General features: G+C 42.3%; 1 protein-coding gene across 1 annotated transcript in view; it reads right to left on the bottom strand.

Annotated features, from left to right (window-relative positions):
* The window catches only part of LOC140494705 (transducin-like enhancer protein 1), a 167,036-nt gene that overhangs the window by 76,427 nt on the left and 66,557 nt on the right, over window positions 1-24,052 (bottom strand). Inside the window, exons 5-6 of the mRNA XM_072594209.1 lie at window positions 5,038-5,100; window positions 2,464-2,568 (exon numbers count right to left, since the gene is read on the bottom strand). Of these exons, the coding sequence (XP_072450310.1) occupies window positions 2,464-2,568; window positions 5,038-5,100 (168 nt within the window). The remainder of the gene's footprint in view (window positions 1-2,463; window positions 2,569-5,037; window positions 5,101-24,052) is intronic.

Genomic DNA, 24,052 nt, shown 5'->3' with positions numbered 1-24,052 from the left:
AGTCCCACCCACTATATCATAGAATCCCTATAGTGTGGAAACAGGCCATTCAGCCCATCGAGTCCATGCCGACCTTCCAAAGAGCATGCCACCCAGACCGCTACCCCCCCCCCCTCCCCCAAAACACACTCCATCTCTGTCACCCTGCATTTTCCATGGCTAATCCACCCAACCCTAGACACTATGGGCAAATTAATATGGTGAATCTACCTAACCTGCACATCCCTGGACTGCGGGAGGAAACCCATGCGGACACAGATAGTCGCCCAAGGATGGAATTGGAATTAAAGTCAGGTCCCTGGCACTGTGAGGCAGCACTGAGCCACCGTGTCATCCTGTAATGCCACTTTCTGTACACAAGACACTGCAATGCTTGTCACTACATAACCTTTGTACCATGACCTCATTCCAAAATGACATTTTCCATAACATAAACAGCAGGCCCTCCCTGAGAGAGAGAGGATGTCCATAACTCCCTCTCTCTGTTGGCAAGCGCACGCGCACACACACACACACACACACACACCTCCCGCCCCTCAAAACTACACCTCAAACCTGACCTCCAAACAGGTCATGGAGGAAGGCCATTCGAGAACTTCACTTCCTTTTGCCTCACCAAGGTCAGAAACCGATTCTAGGAGGTGCATGTTGACACAAGGAAAACGTGCCTCTCACAGAGTTAAATTAAGAGAGTAGAAACTGAATCTTTGTAAAGTGAAGAGTCCAGACAATTTAATCGAAACTCTACAGAGAGACTGATGTGCAAGTGTAGTCAAAAAAAAGAGAGACAGAGACAGAGGAAAGGGGGAGTGTGTGTGTGTGTGTGTGTGTGTATGAGGGAGAGGGGGTAGAGAGAGAGAGAAAAACAGAGACACAAAGGGACAGCGTGTGAGTGAGAGAGAAAGAGTGAGAGAGTGAGAGAGCGAGAGTAAAGAAAGAAAAGAGCAAAATATATTCAAATGACAAGAATGGGTGTTTCTGTGCAGGGAAATCATTTAGAGTCAACAACAACTTGCATTCATTATGAAGGGGACATGGAAGATATCCAAAAGCATCATTTGCAGTGCCCCTAACTCTGGACAAGAAGTCCAGGATCAAGTCCCATCTCAGGATGCGATGGCCACGGCAGTATCATAGCACGTCCAAAGAGGCTGATAAACTTCAAACACACTTCACCAGCGAAGGCCGGCACTGGAAGCCAAGCCTCCATTTTATTCAGTGATGAGGGGGCAACTTGGAAAGCAAGGCACGGCCCTGGTTTTTTAAAAAAAATTATTACTTTAAAATCTAAAAGCCATTTCTAAATGCACATTTCCTGCAGTGTCATGTGCACACCGTTGCTGCTGCTTTCTGTCGCTGACCAATGACTTTGGCATTCTCTTTGCCTGCACACACTCAGAGCCTTATCAGATAAGTGGGTCTGAAGAGCATGCGAGCAATAACAAGAAATAACCTCATTAGGGCCTCAATCCCTCTTTCCAAACATTCTACTTTTTAACTCGTCTTTCTTTTAATTCTGAACTTTATGCAAGCCAGTGCTGGAGAGGGATAGCTTTTCAAATCGATTGTCAGACCGCCAAGCCATGTTTGGCAGTTGAGAGGGTTTGTTGTTGCCACCAGTTTCAGATATGCAAGTCCACACAACCTCCAGCGATGACAGCACAGCTGGCCAGACTCAGTGCGACCAGCTGCGGGCAGATCTAGTAAAGTAATAAAAAAAAACAAAGGGTCTTGCTCTTCCCAGCTGCTGGCCTTGGAAAATCCAGCACATTCACTTGGAGACGGCTACCATCCGGATGTGGACAACACATCATCACATTTCCACTCAACTCAACATTACCAAAAGACCTTGCGTCTCATCGTTTACATCTACATTTTCTTTGTTAAAAACACAGCAGGAGCCACAAAACGCCGTGACTGCCACCAAAGCAAGGAATTCTTTCAGAAGTGCTGCACATCAGTCTTCCAACAGACACGTTTTAATGCAAGTTAAACCATCATAATCTGGCTAGCCAAAGCAGCTGCATCGCCCTGTATAGCCAAAGTGTCTGTGTAATCCCTGCATAATGCTGTATAACAGTTTCTGTACTTAATAAGCACTAAATACGCAGAGCCCTTGAAATTCCTATCCAAGTAGTGTTCTTTGTTTGAGCAAAACTGTGTTCCCAAAATATTCCAGATAAACTAGGACCTGGCTCCACAAGCATGCTTTCGGGAGATGTTTTGTCCCAGTCTAACTAAGTGAGATTATATATTCTTACCATCATTTTGAGGGTGGGGGGGGGGGGTGGATTATTCCTTTCTGGGCTGTGTGCGTGTGGGAAGTGTGTGTATGTGGTGTGGAGCTGGTGGTTGTGTTTATCAGCACTTACTTTCCAGTCTGTCTTGCAAGAGATTCCAAATATGCAAAGTCTATCACACTCACGTATGATGGAATAAATGTTGTTAAGAGGTAATACATACTGGGGGTGGTAGAATGGGAAGTCCTCGGACCCCGATGGCAGCGTTTAATTCGCCCATGGTCACTTGCTTTGCACGTTCTATGGTCTGGATTACCTGTTGCTGATGCTGAAAAGATATATAGAAAGAGGTTCAGCAAAAACTGGCCAGAATAAAGCCAATTCAATAGCTAAGTATCAGGATTAATTTACCTCGAAGGTGCAACACAGTGTACAGTGGATGTTACCATAATATAGTAGCCTTTACAAACTTGTTTCGGGAGCACTGACATCTGCCTGGGGACTGATCAAATGATATACAGTCAAGGCCCATTATCCAGATCCCAATCATCCAGAATTCCCCTTATGAATGTGAGATGAGGTTCATGAGAATTCCAGATTCTTAGGATCCAGATAATGGAGACGTTACCCATATTAGTAATTGGAAGGGAATAATGGGTCAGATGAATTATTAAAGCGAGTTAAAGATTTGCATTATGGATAAAGACAGACAGAATCACCCATCACGGCCAGGCATACCCATATTTAGGAGCGGTTTTCAAAACGCACATCCATCTAGTGGCAGCAATGAGTCAAATTCTCCCAGCATTTCTCATCAGAAACAGGTCCCACCCCAACCCTTCCCCATGCATACCGGATATCGGGAAGATTACTGTTTTTAAAAACATTTTGCCAGTCAGCCAATATTACAACTTCAGAAATACTGTATTCCTGTACAGAAAACACCTTGAGATGTACGAAAGGTCATCATTGGCACCATACAATGCAACATTGTGTTTCAAGAGCAAGAAGTGTGATCGCTGCTCTTTTCTTTATTTCTGTTGTACATACTAATACAGTACTGTCAAATCGTTGAACATAGAACATAGAACATAGAGCAATACAGCACAGAACAGGCCCTTCGGCCCACGATGTTGTGCCGAACATTTGTCCTAGCTTAAGCACCTATCCATGTACCTATCCAATTGTCGCTTAAAGGTCACCAATGATTCTGACTGCCACTCCCACAGGCTGTGCATTCCATGCTCCCACCACTCTCTGGGTAAAGAACCTATCCCTGACATCCCCCCCTACGCCTTCCACCCTTCACCTTAAATTTATGTCCCCTTGTAACACTCTGTTGTACCCGGGGAAAAAGTTTCTGTCTACTCTATCTATTCCCCTGATCATCTTATAAACCTCTGTCAAGTCACCCCTCATCCTTCGCCGTTCCAATGAGAAAAGGCCTAGCACTCTCAACCTATCCTCGTACGACCTATTCTCCATTCCAGGCAACATCCTGGTAAATCTCCTCTGCACCCTCTCCAAAGCTTCCACTTCTTTCCTAAAGTGAGGTGACCAGAACTGCACACAGTACTCCAAATGTGGCCTTACCAAGGTCCTGTACAGCTGCAATATCACCTCACGACTCTTGAATTCAATCCCTCTGAGGAAGATTCAAATATCTCTGCCACAAGTACAGAGGCAAGGCTATAACCTCAGGGACTTCCTTTCATTCCTGAACCATTTAGTCCAAGAACCCCATTTGAGACTTCACACCATACATTCCTTTCATTTCATATTCCATTTATGGTCATAACATATGACGTTCAGACTCAGAAGATCATGGATTCAAATCCCACACAAGGACCTGAGCAGAAAAATCCAGGATGACTCTTCAGTGTTGTGCTGAGGGTGTGTTGCCCATATTTCCATCAAGACGTTTAACCAAAGTCCTACTTTGGTCTCTCAGAGAGATTTAGAAGGTCCTACTGCATTACTTAGGAAGGATTTGGAGGGATATGGGCCGGGTGCTGGCAGGTGGGACTAGACTGGGTTGGGATATCTGGTCGGCATGGACGGGTTGGACTGAAGGACCTGTTTCCATGCTGTACATCTGTATGACTCTATAACGGGAGGTTATCCCTGGTGTCCTCGCTAAATAGTTATCCTTCAACAACATCACACAAAAAAAAATTAATCTAAATCATTGTCACTTTACTATTTGAAGAAATGAGCAAATTGGCTGCTATTTTTTTCCTACATTAGAATATTGACTCAACTTAAAGTGTCTTCCATTGACTGTAAATGGCTTTGGGACATGCTGTAGTGAAAGACACTATGACACTAGGGTGGCACAGTGGCTCAGTGGTTAGCACTGCTGTCTCACAGCACCAGGGTCCCAGGTTTGATTCCAGCCTTGGGCGACTGTCTGTGTGGAGTTTGCACATTCTCTATGTGGGTTTCCTCTGGGTGCTCCGGTTTCTTCCCATAGTCCAAAGATGTGCAGGTCAGGTGAACTGGTCATGCTAAATTGCTCATAGTGATAGGTGCATTAGTCAGAGGGGGGTGGGTTACTCTTCGGAGGGTCAGTGTAGGAAATCCAAAAAAAAACCCAATATCTTTTTTCTTTCATTCACATGACCATTGCTTCTGTGTTGAGAAGAATTTGAAAGTTTAACAAGTTGCAAAAAAATGCAATCAATGAAAGCAGGAACATGCTTGAAAAACTTAGCCAGTCATCCAGAAAAATCTTTCACATTTCAGATTAATATGAAACAAATCAACACATTGCACAACTGTTAAAAGTCACACTTACTTCCTGTGACAAGTAAGGAAGGAGCTGGGCACAGATCACATTCAGTCTCTTTGCAATTTCAGTCTAGGAAGAAAAAGGATTGGGATTTAAATAAAACAAATATAGTATGCAAATTCATGCATTGACACAGTAAACCTGATCTCTAGACTAGTTTTTTGCTGCAAAGGATAGGCAGTCACATTACTGACTGGTAATGTTATTATACATCTTACATAACAAAAGATTCATAACAGATCCTTTGATGACAGTTTGATAACCAGTGCGTGATCCAGCAGCTTCTACGACACTGGAATTGAGAACACATAACTCATTAAAATACTTGGTAACTCCCTTTGTGGTACTTTGACTCCATTTAACGAAGTGACTCAGTATAATTGAAGGTGCGTCCGTGCTCCTCTCTCAAGCATACTTCTGAAGGGCTAACATTGACCAACAGGCCTTGCAATATTGTATGGAGCCCACTGGAGAGCATGGCCATAAATACAAATGGGTATCATCTCTTCCACATTTTGACTGAATTAGTGGAGCTACAACCAAAATACTTTAATGCTGTCAGATTTTTTTAAAAAGGCAGATCTGTATTTAGGATTAAGACAACTTTTTTTTTAAAGAAATCAGACAAAAGGGGATTCAAATCCTGACAGTAATAGAAGCTCTAGCTTTTAATTAGGATTCACTGCTGAAGGCTAAATGTAGAGGAGGGAGAGACAGGCCTCGGAGACAGTGTACATACTTCAGAATATTTCAGCCCGAACCAGTCAGGCTGACAAACTCATCAAGCACACATAAAGCAAAGCAGATAAAAAAGAACACAATTTAATGTGACTTGGGTTGGAAAAGAGACAAGAAACAAAAAGGATTTCTACATATGTGTCGCCAAAATAAGCTCTTAAAATAAAACAAAAAAAAAATCTCCCTGCCTAGCTGGCTCCCAACACACATACACCTTTTTTTGTAAATCAGGAAATCAAGATAACACAGTTCAGGTTTAATAACTCACTAAATTAAAATACAAGTGGTTGGATACCTGCAGAAAGCCAACAGCTGAAAAGAACCTCTCATGCATAAATAATAAACACACTGTTGAATAAAAGCCATATTCTCTGTTGTAAACAGACTGTCAGCAGGTTTGTACAAAGATGGGGCTCCCTTGTGCCAGTACCTACCAGGATCCACGACAGTCAGCAATCACACACTGTGCGGGGGCAAGTGGGGCAAGTGCCAAACACAGGCAAGTGGGACTAGTTTGGTTTGGGAATGTAGCTGGCACAGATGAGTTGGACCCAAGAGCCTGTTTCCATGCTGTATGATTCTATGAGTACTGATGCATAGGAGCAAATTAAGTCGTCACAGAGCGCTTCTTAAAAGAAAAAGGTACAAAAACCTCTATTAGATTCAGGGAACTGGCAGAATGTAAATGAATAGTTAGTGGCAACATCTTAAGTGAGATTTTTTTTAAAAAAGCTTAATTAATGATGCTGGATGGTGAACAAATAGAGAGGAAAACTACAATCCAAAGTAATGGGCGTATAACAATAAAGAATGTCCAAACCATTGTATTGAAACTTTCCTTCATTGTTTTTCACAGCTATGGTGCCAGACATTTTCCAGTGCGTAGGCCAAATGGCCCATTCTTCAATCAAAAGCTTAGGTGAGAGAGAAAGAGAGAGAAGACTGCCAGCAGACTGCTTAACCATGGGAGGCATCACAGCAACACCAAATCTCCCCTTTCCCTAACCCCTCGGGGTGTTAAAGCCAACGATAGCACCTCTGCTGTGTTCACCTAGCTTCTAAACACTTGTTGGTTTTGGATTATTTTGAACTATGTGTTTTTGCCATTCACATGCAACAATAAAGAAATAAACTCACAGCAAGAGTCAGGTTCTTGGTGTACATGGACAGTGAAACAATGCTTCACAAGTTAAGCCTTCGTTACTACAGCCGCGACCTCCTGCTATGATTACTGAGACAGTTCTTAGTCCCATACGTTTGCACCATTTGATCAGATGAGATTTTGTTACTTAAGCATCTCATCTTGCAAACTTCTCTGAGCACCTGAAACTCGATTGCTAAAACAGCTTCAATTAACACACCAAAATAGAAAAAAGAAGATAAATTGAAACTATTGTCTGCCAGCAGATTTCTCATTCCGTCTATCACATGGTGTAGCAAGTGTAGGGTAGACCAAGACAAAACATGCGGGACAGAGGGTGACAAAAACTTGTGTTGCTTCCTTGCGAGCTTAGTTCAGAATGTTACACTTTCAAGTTCAGTTCCAAGGACTGGCCACACAATCTGGGCTATAACATCTCTGACTGGACTACCACTGGGATGCTGCATTGTTGACCCTGCTGTTCATTTGATGAGCTGTCAAGCCAAGTGCAATATCAATGCCTGTTAACAGTTGCCATGGATGTTAAATCTCCCCCATCTCCACAAAAGAACAAACCATTCTCCCTGTGCAACTGGCCAAAACTGGTCATTAAAAGCAGCACCGAGGAGCAGAGTAACTCAGTTAATTCATCACCCGATGTCAGAAATTAGAGTGGTGCTGGAAAAGCACAGCAGGTCAGGCAGCATCTGAGGAGCAGGAAATTCGAAGTTTCGGGCAAAAGCCCTTTATCAGATTTCCTGATGAAGGGCTTTTGCCCAAAACCTCGATTTTCCTGCTCCTTAGATGCTGCCTGACCTGCTTTCCCAGCACCACTCTAATCTAGACTCTGGTTTCCAGCATCTGCAGTCCTTGTTTTTACCTAGCTGTCAGAAATTGCCTTGCGAGACATGGTTGCGACATGTTATGCATCAAAAAAAGCCATGCAATCCATTGCCTGGTAAGATGCTTTCTAAATGCAATTCGTCCATCCTTATCAATAGCACATGCCACTTAATTTTTAAAAGCCAATTAAGTCAGGAGTCTATAAATACAAATTAGTTCAAAAATTAATCAATTATTTTCGGCCCTAAAATACAAACTGGGATTTAAAACAGGAGAAGAGTAAATGCCACTTCACATAATGACACAGGAGCACTAGTGTACTTAAGGCAATTTACACCAAAATAAAATTGATGGTGGTAAAAATTGCATTTTGTTTTTAAATTACTTTGTACCACAACAAAATCCTCAGTGGTAGATAGGTCAATGTGACACTTATCACATGAGTGAGCAAAGCAGAATGGCTCAAGTACCAGCAGAGTGAATGTTATTGGGTTTATTCAGTCAGGGGACAAACATAGACAAGTATCCTCCATGTACATCTCACAGAAATCAATATCAAACCAGCCATGAAGTTCCCAGTGGAGTCTGTTTCTAGAGACATCCAGTCACAATGAGAGAAGATGCAAATATTCCAAGATTTCTTACTTTTAAGAGGGGAGCCAAACATTCATGTGACCCCCCCCTACATTCCAGTCACATGAAATTGCTGTTTGGAATCTACAGTAGCTAAAAGGATGCTGCAATTTCACAGTCTTCTGGAATGTACAGTCTGGTGATTTAAATTTTGTGTTTCATAGCTGCACCATTCAGTGACTCCTATTTACTAACCTCCACACAAACTGTCATTTGGCAGAACAAAACTGGAGAATGGCTGAAAATGGACACAGGTCATAGAAGGCTTTGCACTCAGCAGGACAATATTCAAGAAATATCAAAACAAGGGAAAACAATATTTATACCGTGTGAGAAGAATGTGCTATTTGGATGGCATGAACGTTTGGCAGCATTTTAAGGCCTCAGATCAGCCTGGACGCACCTATCAGTAAAAGCCAACAAAAAGGACGAGAATAGTCAAGATTGACGATATTAAGAATAGTCTGCATTTTGTTAACGACAAGTCCAAATCCTTGTCCATTAGCCCTGTTGAGTTCTGAGGAAGGGTCACTCGACCCAAAATATTAACTCTGATTTCTCTCCATAGATGCTGCCAGACCCGCTGAGCTATTCCAGCAATTTCTATTTATGTCCCTGGTGCTAAGCAGGACTGGGCAACCCTACTCAAAAGCAAAGTTAAGAAAATTACTTACTGGATTTGGAAGGGCGATGGGCTGCTGTGTCATGTATGTTATGCTGAACCGTGGTGATGAATTCTACAAATGGGCACACAAGAGTGATTTCCCTTTACTCCTCATCTTATCCATGACTGGTTCTACACAACATGAACTGACCAAGTGATTGGGTGAATTGCTACAATCAGTTTTGAGCAAATTTTCCACTTACATGGTGAAAGATTCTTTCATCTTTACAAAGGCCATAGTGGATTTAAATAAATTGATAACAATGCAATGTCGACATGGTGGATTTGAAATTATTAGCCTATTTACCATCCTACCACTCAACAAAGCCATAAACATCTGCACTGCAATACTATATCATGGCAATCTAGACCCACCATCATTTGACTAAATCAGAATCAATTCAACTTATAAACTCAGTAACTTGAGTATTGGTTTCAGTATAGCAACATAGTGAATGACCAAATGAGAAATTGGTTTGCACTGGAATGACACTGGATTTCCTAACTCTTATGTATTTCCCACAGGTAGGTGATCCATTTGCTAGAATCTGCTGCCATATGTGGGAATTTCCTTACATGCTTGAACTGGCTCCAGCCTGCACTCAAATTTTCCTTTCAAAAGGAGCTGTCAAATGAGCACCCATCTTTGTTGTCCTCATTGGCTGAGAAATTTGCCAAGAGAATCACGCTATAAGATTGGTCTTATTGACAACCTATCAATAGCACTAGAGCCATATATTCACTGTACAAATCTGGTGCTGAATTAGGGCATGTCAAAGCCACCCGATACGATAATGGTCATCCTGATCAGATCACTTCTCTCGGTATAGTCACACAAAATCATAAACAGGCCAAAGACAATATTTCCTCCAAGCTGTGCGGCCGCTGGAAACTCCATCCGTACCAATCAGCATTTTGACATATGGATTAGATTCCCTACAATGTGGAAACAGGCCCTTCGGCCCAACAAGTCCATGCCAACCCTCCAAAGAGTATCCCACCCAGACCCATTCCCCTACCCTATATCTACCCCCGACTAATGTGCCTAACACTGTGGGCAATTTAGCATGGCCAATTCACCTGACCCACACATCTTTGGATTGTGGGAGGAAACTGGAACACCTGGAGAAAACCTACGCAGACAAAGGGAGAATGTGCAAACTCCGCACAGACAGTCACCCGAGGTGGGAATCAAACCCAGGTCTCTGGTGCTGTGAGGCAGCAGTGCTAACCACTGAGCCACCGTGCCTGTCATGCTCTGGCTTTAAAATTGAGCAATGAAATGTTCTATACTCATAGCTCATATCATACAGCAAAGTGTGTGTATTAGCTGGTCTAATGGAATTTATTTCCTTATACAGGGTAATTGTAGAACATTACAAACATACTTTGAAATCCAAGATATCGTAGTGGTCAGAGAGTTAGAATGAAAGGGTTCCATATACTTAACTATGCCAACATTTGCATATATATTAATCTTGCTTTGGTTCTGAATCTCCAAGTTACAAGGATTATTCCTGTAGGTGAGGCTGGTATATGGAGCTTGTATTCACATAACCTAGCTCCCAAAGCAAAGTGCAGAGAAAGATTTTCTGCCTGTTTAATTGGTTGTGTGCTGCACACAGACCTGTACAGAGATCAAACAGAAAATCTATGATGCAAGGGCTTCAGAACCCTGGAGCAACCTTACAAGGATGTTGTGGAGCTACTCCTCACTGGGTTTAAATAGCATAATATGGGTGGAGTTACTTCGATGGGAAGAGAGAAACATATACAGAGAAGCACATAACATACATACACAAACATTAGGTGACAGAGGTTATGGTACAGTCTTTCAATAATGTAACAGCAAGATTAGAGTCTGGTACATCACCAATTATCACGGCTTGCAATATTTAGTCCTAATATGTAATAAATAGTGTTATAAAGAAGACCAAACCTGACGACAGTTCTTGACATTGCCTTCCTGTTGATCAGTCTGAATTGATACCAAACTCATGGATGTGTGCACAAAACCAGACAACAAATTGGAGGTGAGTATCAATGTGGTTGTATCACAAAACAATTCCAAGGTTTCAAAAGGAACTCAAACTTCCTGAGCAAGGAGGCGGAATTCTTAAAATTAAAACTAGGCCATTGTGGTGATGCCAGGAAGCACTTCACATGAAGGGGCAGGAGAAATAAAGAACTCTGTCTCCAAACAGTTGAGGCTGAGGGAGGGTCAATGGATAGATTTCTGTTGGTCAATGGTATTGAGGGATTATGGAACCAAGACATGAATTTGAAACAAGAAAATAATCAGCCAGGATTTAATTGGATTAGACACAGAGTTTAAAATGGATAAATCCTACTCCTGTACGATGGTTTAGCCAACTTGGGAAAATCTGGTTTTCAATCGCTTCAAGAAGGATCATTTCATAGTACTGCCACCAAATCTGCATGTCAAGATTCAACACATCTTCAATAACACGAAACTGCCTTAACCAACAATTCTCAGGGTGGGGAAGGGCAGAGAAGGAAAAGGAAGGGAAATCGAAGAGCTTACACTTTGCCTTTGAACGCCTTCTACACTGACAAAAATGCTGCATTAATGCATGTCGCGAAAATCAAATAGATGAATCCAATTTTGTGGGATTCTCTCAATGATGCAAGCTCAATGGCACTTAAGGGTTAAGTAGCATATACATGTGGGATGCTGCCAGGAAGACAGTTTGCCAACACCTCTGAATTTAAAGCTTCCGCTTGCTGAAGAGATAATTCAGGAGTTGGCAGCATTTAACAAGCCGTTATTTACAGTCCCCAAGGACTGACTATGATGGATTTCCTACATTTGTCCTGTGTAAGGCAGCAGCACTTTTGGGCCACAGTTCCTGCTGCACTTACACTCATTAATAAATCATTTACAGGCTATTTGCGCTCACCATGGGAAATCAAAAATTCGCTTCAATATCACAAATGGATTATTTGCAAGCTAATTTGTCTTTATTATTTTTGCAAGTCAGGCAGACACTTAAATGGTTTTTGCATTATTGAATCTCAAAGTACAAGGCCGTTAAAAAAAAATCCACAAAAATGACATCTTCCTCTTTTACAGGGCAGAACCAACATGTACTGGTCACAAACGTTCATTACAATCAGACTCTATGTCACTCCTTTCTAAGAATGAGTTCACTGTCCACTCCCATCAGAATGCACTTCATTTCTTGCTATATCAGTGTATCTGTCTTTGGGACAGCAATAGCTATTCCTGGCCTCGAGCAGTGCAAGGCTGTAGTTTTACAGTGTTTTATGACAAATAAATGCCCTCATCTTAATTACCACATTATTGATGCAGGTTTGCCCCCACCTGATGCAATATCCATTTTCTCTCTCAAAACATAAGAAACTGGGCAGAAACAGTGACGAATCCAAAAGATAATTATTACCAATAAATATTGCAATCACAGGCGCATAAGTGTCTAACATTAACTGGAGGCCTTCAGTAGAGTGTCATGCTTCATGTGGTCCAGGGTGAAATGGAATACCAGACCATTATACCATGGTGTAATGATGACATTGTGATCATGTCACTTAAAAAGATACTGCCATATTGAGCCAAAGACATGACATAAGTCATAACCAATGAAATACTTCCAAACTGCAGTCACTGTTGCTTTGTACAAAAAGGAATAACCAACTGGCACACAGCAAACTCTCACAAACAGTAGTATGGATAAATTCTTTCCTGCAATGTTCAAGGAATAAACATTGAACAGGGTACCAGGAATGACTTTCCCCATCATTGTTCACTTGCAGGTCCAGCTTGAAGCCTTATCCGAAAAGTACCTTTTCTAACAAGTGTAGTCCCCACTCAGCATTGTAAGAGACAGGCTAATTTTTTGTTCTCAAGTCCCTGGGGTTAAACCCATAACCTTCTGACTCAGAGGTGAATCCGTCAACCACTCAGTTCCAGTGAACACAGAAGCAGCTGGCTCTCAATCCTGACATGTTCACACGATGGGGAACAGCTGGCTCGAGGGAGATTTGCCCGGCCACAGTCAGATACGGGGTAGTACTGCATAAAATGATTGACTCAGACTGAGAGTCTCAATGTTTTTGGAGACTCTAAATTAAACACAATCACAACTCGTTAAGATTTAGCACAGTTTCCAGGTACCAGTGAAAACTACAAAATAGGTTTTGGTGCCTTACAATGAACCACGACCAGAGGTTTAATGGAAGGGACACCCTGAAACGATTTGTAATGTAGGTGCAGTCACTGAGTTCAGACCATCAGTAGGATTCGTAACTTTTAAGAAGCTGCCCAGAAGAATATTGCACAAACCTGCAGCAGCCAATCACCACCCACACTACTCGGAGAAGGTCAGGAAAACGAGAAGGGGTTAGTCATCTCCCAGACAGCACGGCACCAACACAGTGCCCACACTGCAGCTCCCAAAAGCTTTTTTTTTGGGGGGGGGTGTGGGTGGAGAAAGAGAAAGATGGAAGTCTGAAGTGCCATCGGACTGTCTCCAGACAGCCCATATAAGAACCAGACTGGTTGCAACCCCATGTGCAAGGAATGTGACCGGCACCATTGGGGCATAACATACATTTCAAAGATGGGGGTGGGGGGGCGGTGCAGGGGGAAGAAGTTAACAAGCTCTTTCTATCACAATGCTAATTAGTTGCTTAGCGACCAATTAACACTGACAGAATCAGGCGGATTATCTCCCAATATCATTCATGACGATGTAGCACAGTAAAAATGTCTCCAGGTTTAGTTATTTTAAACCCTGACGCACGATGAAGGTTCACACTGCATTTTATATTGCACTTCACGTTGCTCAGAACAGAGCGTAGAAGCTGAGCACAGTCATTGCTATTCAATCAAAAAGTTACCATATCTGGACCTCCATGAGTACAGAAGTGCCTCTAAATGTATATACAGTTATCACACCGGGTTTGCTTCTACAATTTTCTCACTAATCACCAACAATTTGATCCACTAGCTCTCCAGATCCACTAGGAACGGAACTGGAGTGGGCAAGTGTCTCAACTTTTGAGATCTAGTCGCCGCTAGACTTCTTCAGAAATTTTAAGTGGTAGCACTGGAACAGCAAATGATACAAACACAAAACAACCACAAGACGAAAACCCCGAAGTAAATTCAGAAGGCAGCAATTTACAAACCTCAGCACAACTCCCCCTCCCCCCACCATTGTTGCCGCACTTTCGCTCAGTCAGGGAAACCAGCCAGAAAAATACGGGGAGGATGGGGAAGCATATGGTGAATAGGAAGTCTGGTGGTAACAGGAGAGCACTGAATCTCTTCAAATGTTAACAGCTGATAAATATGCACTGCTGCTTCAGCGGTAGCTTTGCCTGGGTAGAAATTCAACTGCCTGCTCAACTTCAAGATCATAATGCAAACTCGGAGGAAGAACACAATTTCATATTTGAAAAGACAATATGTTAAGGCCATCTCATTATTTATACACCTGGAGCTAGATAGTTTTTATGGGTCTGTGGGAGGGGCAGGGATGGCATATGAAGCAACTATTATATTGGAATAGAGTACACTTGTAAATAAATTATTAATTTCAGTACAGTATAAAAAGTAATCATGGATACTCCATTTTCCAGGTGATAATGTTCCTGTTAAGCATCGCCTCAAGCCCAAAAAAGATTCGTGGTGATCAAACAGCAAGGTTAACTCTCTGTATATGTGAGCCACTGGTTACCAAAGTTTGGCCCAGATTTAACCTTAACTACAAAAAGATTAGATTAGATTAGATTAGATTCCCTACAGTGTGGAAAAAGGCCTTTCGGCCCAATCAGTCTACACCGACCCTCTGAAGAGTAACCCACCCAGACCCATTTTCCTCTGACTAATGCACCTAACACTAAAGGCAATTTATCATGCCCAATTCACATGACCTGCACATCTTTGGACTGTGGGAGGAAACCAGAGCTCCCAGAGGAAACCCACACAGACACGGGGCGAATGTGCAAACTCCACACAGACAGTAGCCCGAGGCTGGAATCGAACCTGGGTCCCTGGCGCTATGGGGGAGCAGTGCTAACCACTGAGCCACCGTGAAGAAAAATAAAATGTGGTAATCATTTTGCTTCCCTATTGACCTATGGGAGACACTAATTAATTTAGAATCATAGAGCTGTGCAGCACAGAAACAGAGCCTTCGGTCCAACTCCTCCATGCTGACTAGATATCCTAAATTAATCTAGTCCCACTTGCCCAGTATTTGACCCATATCCTTCTAAACCCTTCCTATTCACAGACCCATCCAGGGGCCTTTCAAATGAGGTAATTTATTGTCCATTCTTAAGTTTCCAGAAATAGAGATGAGTTTCTCTCTCAAATTGCTGTATCCTTTGTGGCAACAGTCACCTCCCACAAATGGTAATAGAGTAGAAATTCGAAAGAAGTTTCTTAACTAGAGATGTCAGAAGAACAGGGTTATGTCCACAGAAAGTTGGATTGTTATTTAGGCAGGGGAAGGGAGAGACACTACAGATTGCAAAGGACAGGAGCAAGCCAACAAAATCTTCTTCCCGGCAAAAGTGAGGACTGCAGATGCTGGAGATTAGTGTCGAGAGTGTGGTGCTGCAAAAGCACAGTAGGTCAGGCAGCATCCAAGGAGCAGGAAAATCAACGTTTTGGGTAAAAGCCCTTCATCAGGAATGAGGCTGGGAGCCAAGAGGGTGGAGAGATAAATAGGCGGGGAGTGGGGCTGGGGAGAAGGTGGCTGAGAGTACAATCGGTGGATGGAGGTGGGAGCAATGGTGATAGGTCAGAGAGGAGGGTGGAGTGGATAGGTGGGAAAGGAGATGGACAGGTAGGACAGATCATGAGGGTGGTGCTGAACTGGAAGGTTGGAACTGGAATAAGGTGGGGGGAGGGGAAATGAGGAAACGGGTGAAATCCACATTAATGCCATGTGGTTGGAGGGTCCCGAGGTGGAAGATTCTTCCTCCAGGCATCAGGTGGTTAGGGAGTGATGATGAAGGAGGCCCAGGACCTGAATCTCCTTGGCAGAATGGGAGGGGGAGTTGAAGTGTTCAGTCACGGGGTGTTGGGGTTGGATGGTGCGGGTGTCCCGGAGATATTCTCTGAAGCACTCTATCCTCTCCCCATTAACCGGAAGATCCAAATCTTCAGTAGCTTCTCTCTGTGGTATTTTGTACACCATGGATGTTTCAGATTCATACAATTGGCTTGTTAATCCATTTAAAAATTATTCAATGGGATGAAGGTTCACTTTTTCAAAATAAATACAGACTTGATACAGATATGAAAATCTTCAAAAGTAGGCAACATTAAATGCTGGGCCAGTAACCACAACTCCAAGCACTCCCATGTTCAGGTATGCTGCAGCCAAGTACAGAGTGCGTTGGTTCCAAACTGAAAAGAGCACTTCATATAGAATCAGTGTAGCATCCCTTCAGTTCATGAAATGACAAGGTCAATTAATGCTAACTAGCAGGGTTGGCATATAGGCCCACATGCCCCAGAAACTGGATCACGGCTTAACAATAACATCTCACATAGTGTCTACAGACGGGCGTAGCTTTTTTATCACTCAACTTCCACCACAGTCAACTTGTAGAAGTACATAACCAAATCAGTCAACAGCAAAATAAAATCTGCTCTCTACATCTGTTGTCTTGATGAACAGTGAATCTATCGCTTTCAACATGCTAACACCAAACAGACTGAAATCTTTCAAAAGTCAGTCATTTCTACTTCCGTTAACCTAATTTCAAGCTGCTCTAGGATATGCGAATGAAGGTCTGGGAGGGGAGTACAGGACAAAATGCAGCGCATAAGAACGTCATTTTAAAATCACAGCCTGCAGCACAGACGCATAACTCCTGACATGGGAAAGGTCAAATGTAAATCCATTTCACCAAAAGCATGGCTTTTTCTAAACAGAGCTTTCTCTGCCTCTCCTGATTCAATCCCTTAAGAACATACAGAATTTCTAGAGGATATAAAAAGAGGGCATGAAGGTATTCACAAACTGACTACAATGGCTGAAGTAATTGTTGTTGCCTTGGGAAGTTACTGATGGACTGTATAATAATGCACATGCTCACTTTTAATTTGATGGACTAAAGGTCTGTCATATAAACCTGACATTTGGCCAGGACTCACTCAGTCTTTATTACATATTGTAAACAGAGCTCCTTAATTCCAGGTTTTTACCAAATTCAAATTTTAACCACCTGCCATGGCGAAATTCAAAACTATGTGCCGAGGGCATTAACCTGAATTTATTCTGGAATTGCTAGCCTGGTGACATTATCACTACACCACTCAGAAGATGTAAAGATGGGCATTAAGCCGCAGACCAGAAGGGATCAACTTTGGAATGCCAAATCCCTAATTGCAACTCAGCTCCTTTTCCCCCATAAGATACTTAACCTAGAGGGCCAAGGACACTGGAGGATCCTTCCACAAACTGACAGAAGCCATAACTTTTACTCAAGATTAGAAAATGGATTCAAACTCTTGCTCTTATTCAAATCTGGTGCCTGTGAAAAAACAGGGTAAAAACCACCGCTTTGTTCTCTTGTTGGTGGTTGCTCGGGATAAGCATATTTTCTTTTGGTTACTCACATTCCATATGTGAAAATCACTGACAAGTTCATCATTTGTTGCTGAACCCTAATTGCGCTTGATAGCAAAGTAGATATCAGCAAAAGTAAGCTTCTTCGTTTCACACCTCACATCCCTGAACAGGAAACCACAAGAGATTCAATGACAACCATTTTGCAACACCCTAGCGTCAAAAACTAAATAGGGCAAGATTAACAGATATGAAAAGAAAACCTTGACTGCCCTTTTACTCGCTAAGCGGTTTCCTGCACTTAACCAACGCTGAAAGCTTAAGGAACACTTGATGAAACAAACTCTTTCCACATTAACTACTGTCCAACATGGCAACAGAAAGCAATATCCTACTGCCTAACAGACTCACTTCACAAGCAACACTGCAGCAGGATGCCTGAGCAGAGTGCTTTCATTGGCCCTGAACATCTAACTTCATTTCAATAGGAATGTGCAAAATGTTTCCACTTGAGCTGCTTTGTAATTAAAATTCTACTTAACCAGTTCCAAGGGCAAGGTTTCCAAGTCTGCCAGCTTGCAACTAATGCACAAATAGGTTCATGGGGAACTTACTAACAGTGGGGAACACTTAAAATTCATCACATGTTCCAGTAACCCCTTTAGCCAGTTCTCTTATTAGACTGGTGTACATCAATTATTCAAATCATTACTTATTAAAAGCTGCACACTAAGTGTATGAATTAGGGAACATATATTAGTTAATGTGCTTTGTGCATTCTCCTGCACCAACCAACTTTAACACTGCTTACACTAAGAGGTTACACGGCCATTTTTTTAAAAGAGACCAGTTAAAATGGTGAGTGTGGCAACTATTCCTTGCAGCATTATAAATGGCAATGTGTTAGTGCAAGTTTCATGCCCACAACCTGCTTGTTAAAAGAATTTGAAAAGAATGAATTTGGTTGTAAGTTAAGCAAACCAGGTTCTACAGAGACAGAGATGCTGCTGGAGTTGATGATGAAGCATTTTTCTAAGTTTTCATGACAGAGGGTCAAAAGGCATCTGCAGAAAAATTCAAAAGCTGTAATAAAACTTTCAGGGTTACTGAGTTCATGATACCGTTCACCAAGTGTTCAAACACTGGTCACGCCAGTGTAAATGCTGGTGCCAGCATGATCCACAGCAGACATCTAGTGTAAACAGCTACAGTTCGAGGAAGTTATTCAAAGTTACTTATTCGTAACAAAGTAGATAAATTAACAGCACAAATCATCGTAAATGTTTATTGATGTGGTAGGCATCACAGAGATGTGGTTGCAGGGGGTTCAGGACTGGCAGTTAAGCATCCAAGGACTTACAACTTATCGAAAAGACAGGGACGTGGGCCAAAGGGGCGGGGTGGCCTTGTTAGTTAAGAATGAAGTTAAATCTATGGCACTGAATGACATTGGGTCAGATGATGTGGAGTCTGTGTGGGTGGAGTTGAGGAACCACAAAGGCAAAAAAAAACATAATGGGAGTTAGGTACAGACCTCCCAGCAGTGGTCAGGACCAGAGACGCAAGATGTACCAGGAAACAGATAGGGCATGACAGAAAGGCAAGGTCACGATGATCATGGGGGATGTCAATATCCAGGTGGACTGGGTGAATAATGTTGCTAGTGGATCCAAATAAAGGGAATCCATGGAATGCTAACAGGATGGCTTTTTGGAAAAGCTTGTGATGGAGCCCACAAGGGAGCAGGCTATTCTGCTATGTAAAGAGCTAGACTATATAAAAGATCTTAAAGTAAATGGACACTTAGGAGGCAGCTATCATAATATGGTAAAATTCAGTTTGCAGTTTGAAAGAGAGAAGGGAAAATCGGATGTAATGGTGTTACAGTTAAATCAAGGTAATTACAGGGGCATGACAGAGGAACTGATGAAAATCGACTGGAAGCAGAACCTAGTGGGGAAGACAGTAGAGCAACAATGGCACAAGTTTCTGGGTGTTACTGAGGACACAGTACAGAGGTTCATCCCAAAACAAAAGAAAGATTATCGGGGGGGAATTAGGCTGACAAAGGAAGTCAGGAAATGTATCAAAGATAAAGAGAGAGCCAATAAAATGGCTAAGAGCACTAGGAAATCAGAAGATTGGGAAGACTACAAAAACAAACAGAAGATAACAAAGAGAGAAATAATGAAAGAGAGGATCAAATAAGAAGGTAGTCTAACCAGTAATATTAGAAATGATAGTAAAGGCTTTTTTCAATACATAAGAAACAAACGAGGGGCAAAAGTAGACATTGGGCCGCTCCAAATTGATGCAGGAAGGCTAGTGCTGGGAGATAAGGAAATAGCTGAAGAACTTAATCAGTACTTTGCGTCAGTCTTCACAGTGGAAGACGTGAGTAAGATCCCAACAATTAAGGAGAGTCAAGGGGCAGAGTTGAGTATGGTAGCCATTACAATAGAGAAAGTGCTAGAAAATCTAAAAGATCTAAAAATAGATAAATCTCCCAGCCTCGAAGGGCTATATCCTAGAGTTCCGAGGAAGATGGCTGAAGGAATAGTAGAGGTGTTTGGTTGTGATCACTGGAGTCAGGGAAAGTCCCAGATGATTGGAAGAATGCTGTTGTAATCCCCTTGTTCAAGAAAGAATCAAGACAAAAGATGGAAAATTATAGGCTGATTAGCCTAATCTCAGTTGCTGCTAAAATTCTTGAATCCATCATTAAGGATGAGATTTCTAAGTTCTTGGAATTGCAGGATCAGATTAGAACAAGTCAGCATGGATTTAGTAAGGGGAGATGGTGTCTGACAAACCTGATAGAATTCTTTGAAGAGGTAACAAGTAGGCTAGACCAGGGAAACCCAGTGGATGTTATCTATCTAGATTTGCAAAAGGCCTTTGATAAGGTGTCTCATGGGAGGCTGATGATTTAAGGTGAGGGCCCATGGTGTTCGAGGTAAGCTAATACTGGCATGGATTGAAAATTGGCTGTCTGACATAAGGCAGAGAGTTGGAATGGCAACCGGTGACAAGAGGTGTCCCGCAGGGTTCAGTGTTGGGGACGCCGCTATTCACTTTATAAATTAATGATCTGGATGAAGGGACATGGGGCATTCTGGTGAAGTGTGCCGATGATACGAAGTTAGGTGGACAGGCAGGTAATTCTGAGGAGATGGGGAGGCTGCAGAAAGATTTAGACAGTTTAGGAGAGTGGTCTACGAAATGGCTGATGCGATTCAACATGAGCAAATGTGAGGTCTTGCACTTTGGAAAAAAGAGTACAGGTATGGACTATTTTCTAAACAGTGAGAAAATTCATAAAGCTAAATTACAAAGGGATCTGGAAGTGCTAGTCCAGGATTCTATAAAGGTTAACTTGCAGGTTGAGTCCATGATTAAGAAAGTGAATGTAATGTTGTCATTTATCTCAAGAGACTTGGAATATAAAAGCAGTGATGTGCTTCTGAGACTTTATACAGCTCTAGTTAGGCCCCATTTAGAATACAGTCTCCAGTTTTGAACTCCACACCTCAGGAAGGACATGCTGGCACCGCAGTGTGTCCAGTGGAGATTCACACAGATGTTCCCTAGAATGGTAGGCCGAATATACGATGAACAGCTGAGGATCTGGGGATTGTACTCATTAGAGTTTAGACGGTTAAGGGGAGATCTAATAGAAACTTACCAGATAATACATGGCTTAGAAAGTGTGGACGCTGAGAAGCTGTTTCCGTTAGGTGGGGAGACTAGGACCCGCGGACACTGCCTTAGAATTAGAGGGGTTCAATTTAGAATGGAAATGAGAAGACATTTCTTCAGCCAGAGAGTGGTGGGCCTGTGGAATTCATTGACATGAAGCGCAGTGGAGGCCGGGATGTTAAATGTCTTCAAGGCAGAGATTGATAAATTCTTGATCTCGCAAAGAATTAACGGTTATGGGGAGAGTGCGGGTAAGTGGAGTTGAAATGTCCATCAGCCATGACTGAATGGCAGGGTGGACCCAAAAGGCCAAATGGCCTTACTTCCAGTCCTATGTCTTCTGGGCTAAGTTTTGTCTCAGAGCTATTTCGCTGGAGTCTGGGCTGCAGACACTGTGAGAGAGGAATGTTACTTGGGTCACTTTACTCCAGGAAATGTCATATCCTTTAGAACAGTTTTCCAACGTAGTCAGTAGCAACACAGTGTAAAGGTGAGTGTGAAGCAGTTAAGGGGATAGAGAAGGCACAAGAGAAGGAGTTTCAGTTTCACAGCTTCAGAGTTTTAGCAACCTGCAATGGACAAATGTGAGGAGGGTGGAGGCTGGATGAGCAAACTGACCAACACACAGGAAGTCATTCAAGCTGGGGGAGTTGATGCTAACGCAGCAGGGGACAGCACGCTCAAGAAGATAAACACTGCTCGCCCACAGGAAATGAAACAAGAGGCAAGATGGCGGTGTTGCCATTGTTGCCCAGTGTCAGGATTTGGCATATCTGCTGTTGGCTAAAGAAAAATTTAAGTGGGGCAGGAAGAATCCACTCATGGTCCATATAGGTGCCACAGACTATGGTGAATGACAGAAGAGGCTAGGGAGTATTAGCAGCTGGTGGCTAAATTAAAAAACAGGACTTCAAAAAAGGTTTTAACTTTGGGATTATTACTCAATCTATGAGCAAAAATACATCAATAGGATTCATAAGCTAAATGCAATGCTCAAAGATTTCGGTGGGAGAAATGGGTTTTGATTCATGGGGACTGGTCCCAGTACTGGGGAAACTAGGATTAGAGGGAGGAGCGTGAGGAAAAAATTTTTTTTTATGCAGAGGATGGTGAGTAGCTCGAGGTGTTGGTGGGGACAAAGACCGTAAACTCTTTCAAAAAGAACCTACATCTGCAAAATAAATGCTGTACACTGCAGGGCTAAAGGTTGTGTGCAGGAAGATGGGAGAAGAGCGGGCATTTGAGTCTCTTTTAAGTCAGCATGGACAAGATGGACCAAATGGCCCCCTTCTTGCTGCTATCATTTCTATGGCTATATGGTTCTACATTAGGGATGTACTGTTGGGACTGCCATTACCACAACCACAATGAGACCAACGTTACGGCAAATCTAATAACTAGGATGGTACAGAGGGCTAAATTAAATACTGGGACGAGAAATCGCGTGAAGGTCGATGATATACTTGAAAAATAGTCCTGAAAGGCACAATATAAATTCACGTTGTTTGTCATTGACCTGAAGTATTGCCATTTTGCATTGGAGTGGAGACCATGATTGTATCAAATGGCAGAGCAAGCTCAAAGGGCAATGGACTACTCCTGCTCCTAATTCTTACCTAATGTTCTGAATTTAATATTCTATTCCCAAAATCCCTTTATTCATACACAGCACCCTAACAACTTCTATTTGTAATAGATTTATTCTTGCGTTTTCTTAAAATTCCAATCCTTTCACTCTTGATTTGAATACTCCACCACCACTTTGTTGCTTTCATTGACAGACTAAAGACTCCCTGATTATGGCATCATTTCTAAATATTGATGCTACTCCTTTCAGGGTCTAAGATTTAAATCATTGCTATACATGATGAAGTGGCCACAGCTCTGAAACCCACTGCTGAAAAACTAACTTTAACTCTTGGTATGGTCACTGTCTTTTTACTAATTTTATTAGAATTTGTCTCCTTTCCCTGAATTCTACACTGTCTAACCTTCCTCAGAAATCTGCTACAGGTGCCTTTTCTAAGGGGCACCTTTTCTGAAATTTGGGCATCAGTTAGCTCAATGGACTGGTTTGCAATGCAGAGTGAGGCTAACATTGTGGGTTCAATTCTCATACCAGCTGAGGTTACCATGAAGATCCCTCCTTCTCAACCTCTCCCCTCATCTGAGACATGGTGACCCTTAGATTAAACCACCACCAGTTATGTCTCTCTAATTTGAGAGCAGCCCTATGGTCCAATAGAAGTATGGCAACTTTTCCAAAGTAGGTGTGCACTGGATGCATTAAATCATCTGTTTCCTTTACATCCTTCAAAATGTTTTTACTATGTTCACGCCTGTCAAACAGATTTTTTTTTCTTTTATCAAGAAATGTAGTGCTGCAATTTGAGAGATTTTCACATTTTTCCTATCTCAGATCTCACATTCACTGGTTTGCTATAAACCTGATAAGCTCCATGTCCATATATAAATCTGGGTATTACATTGATCATTCTCCAGCCCACATCAGCAAGAGCTCCCTTGAGTCTCAGCTACATCCTCTCTCAAGATCCCAGGATATATCCTGTCAGGCTCTGCTGCTTCATTTCTCTTTCGCCCGATATCCATTTATGGCCCGAATCAGATTAAAAGATAAATTATTTAGAGCTCTGCTCTGGACTTGCACAAAGTTCAGCATTGAGGTGAACTAATGCATTAAATACACTTCTATTTGGTCTAACCTGTCTC

This window comes from Chiloscyllium punctatum, chromosome 24 (genome assembly GCF_047496795.1).
Source record: "Chiloscyllium punctatum isolate Juve2018m chromosome 24, sChiPun1.3, whole genome shotgun sequence".
Lineage (NCBI taxonomy): Eukaryota > Metazoa > Chordata > Chondrichthyes > Orectolobiformes > Hemiscylliidae > Chiloscyllium > Chiloscyllium punctatum.
This window is presented reverse-complemented; position numbering and strand designations above follow the sequence as displayed.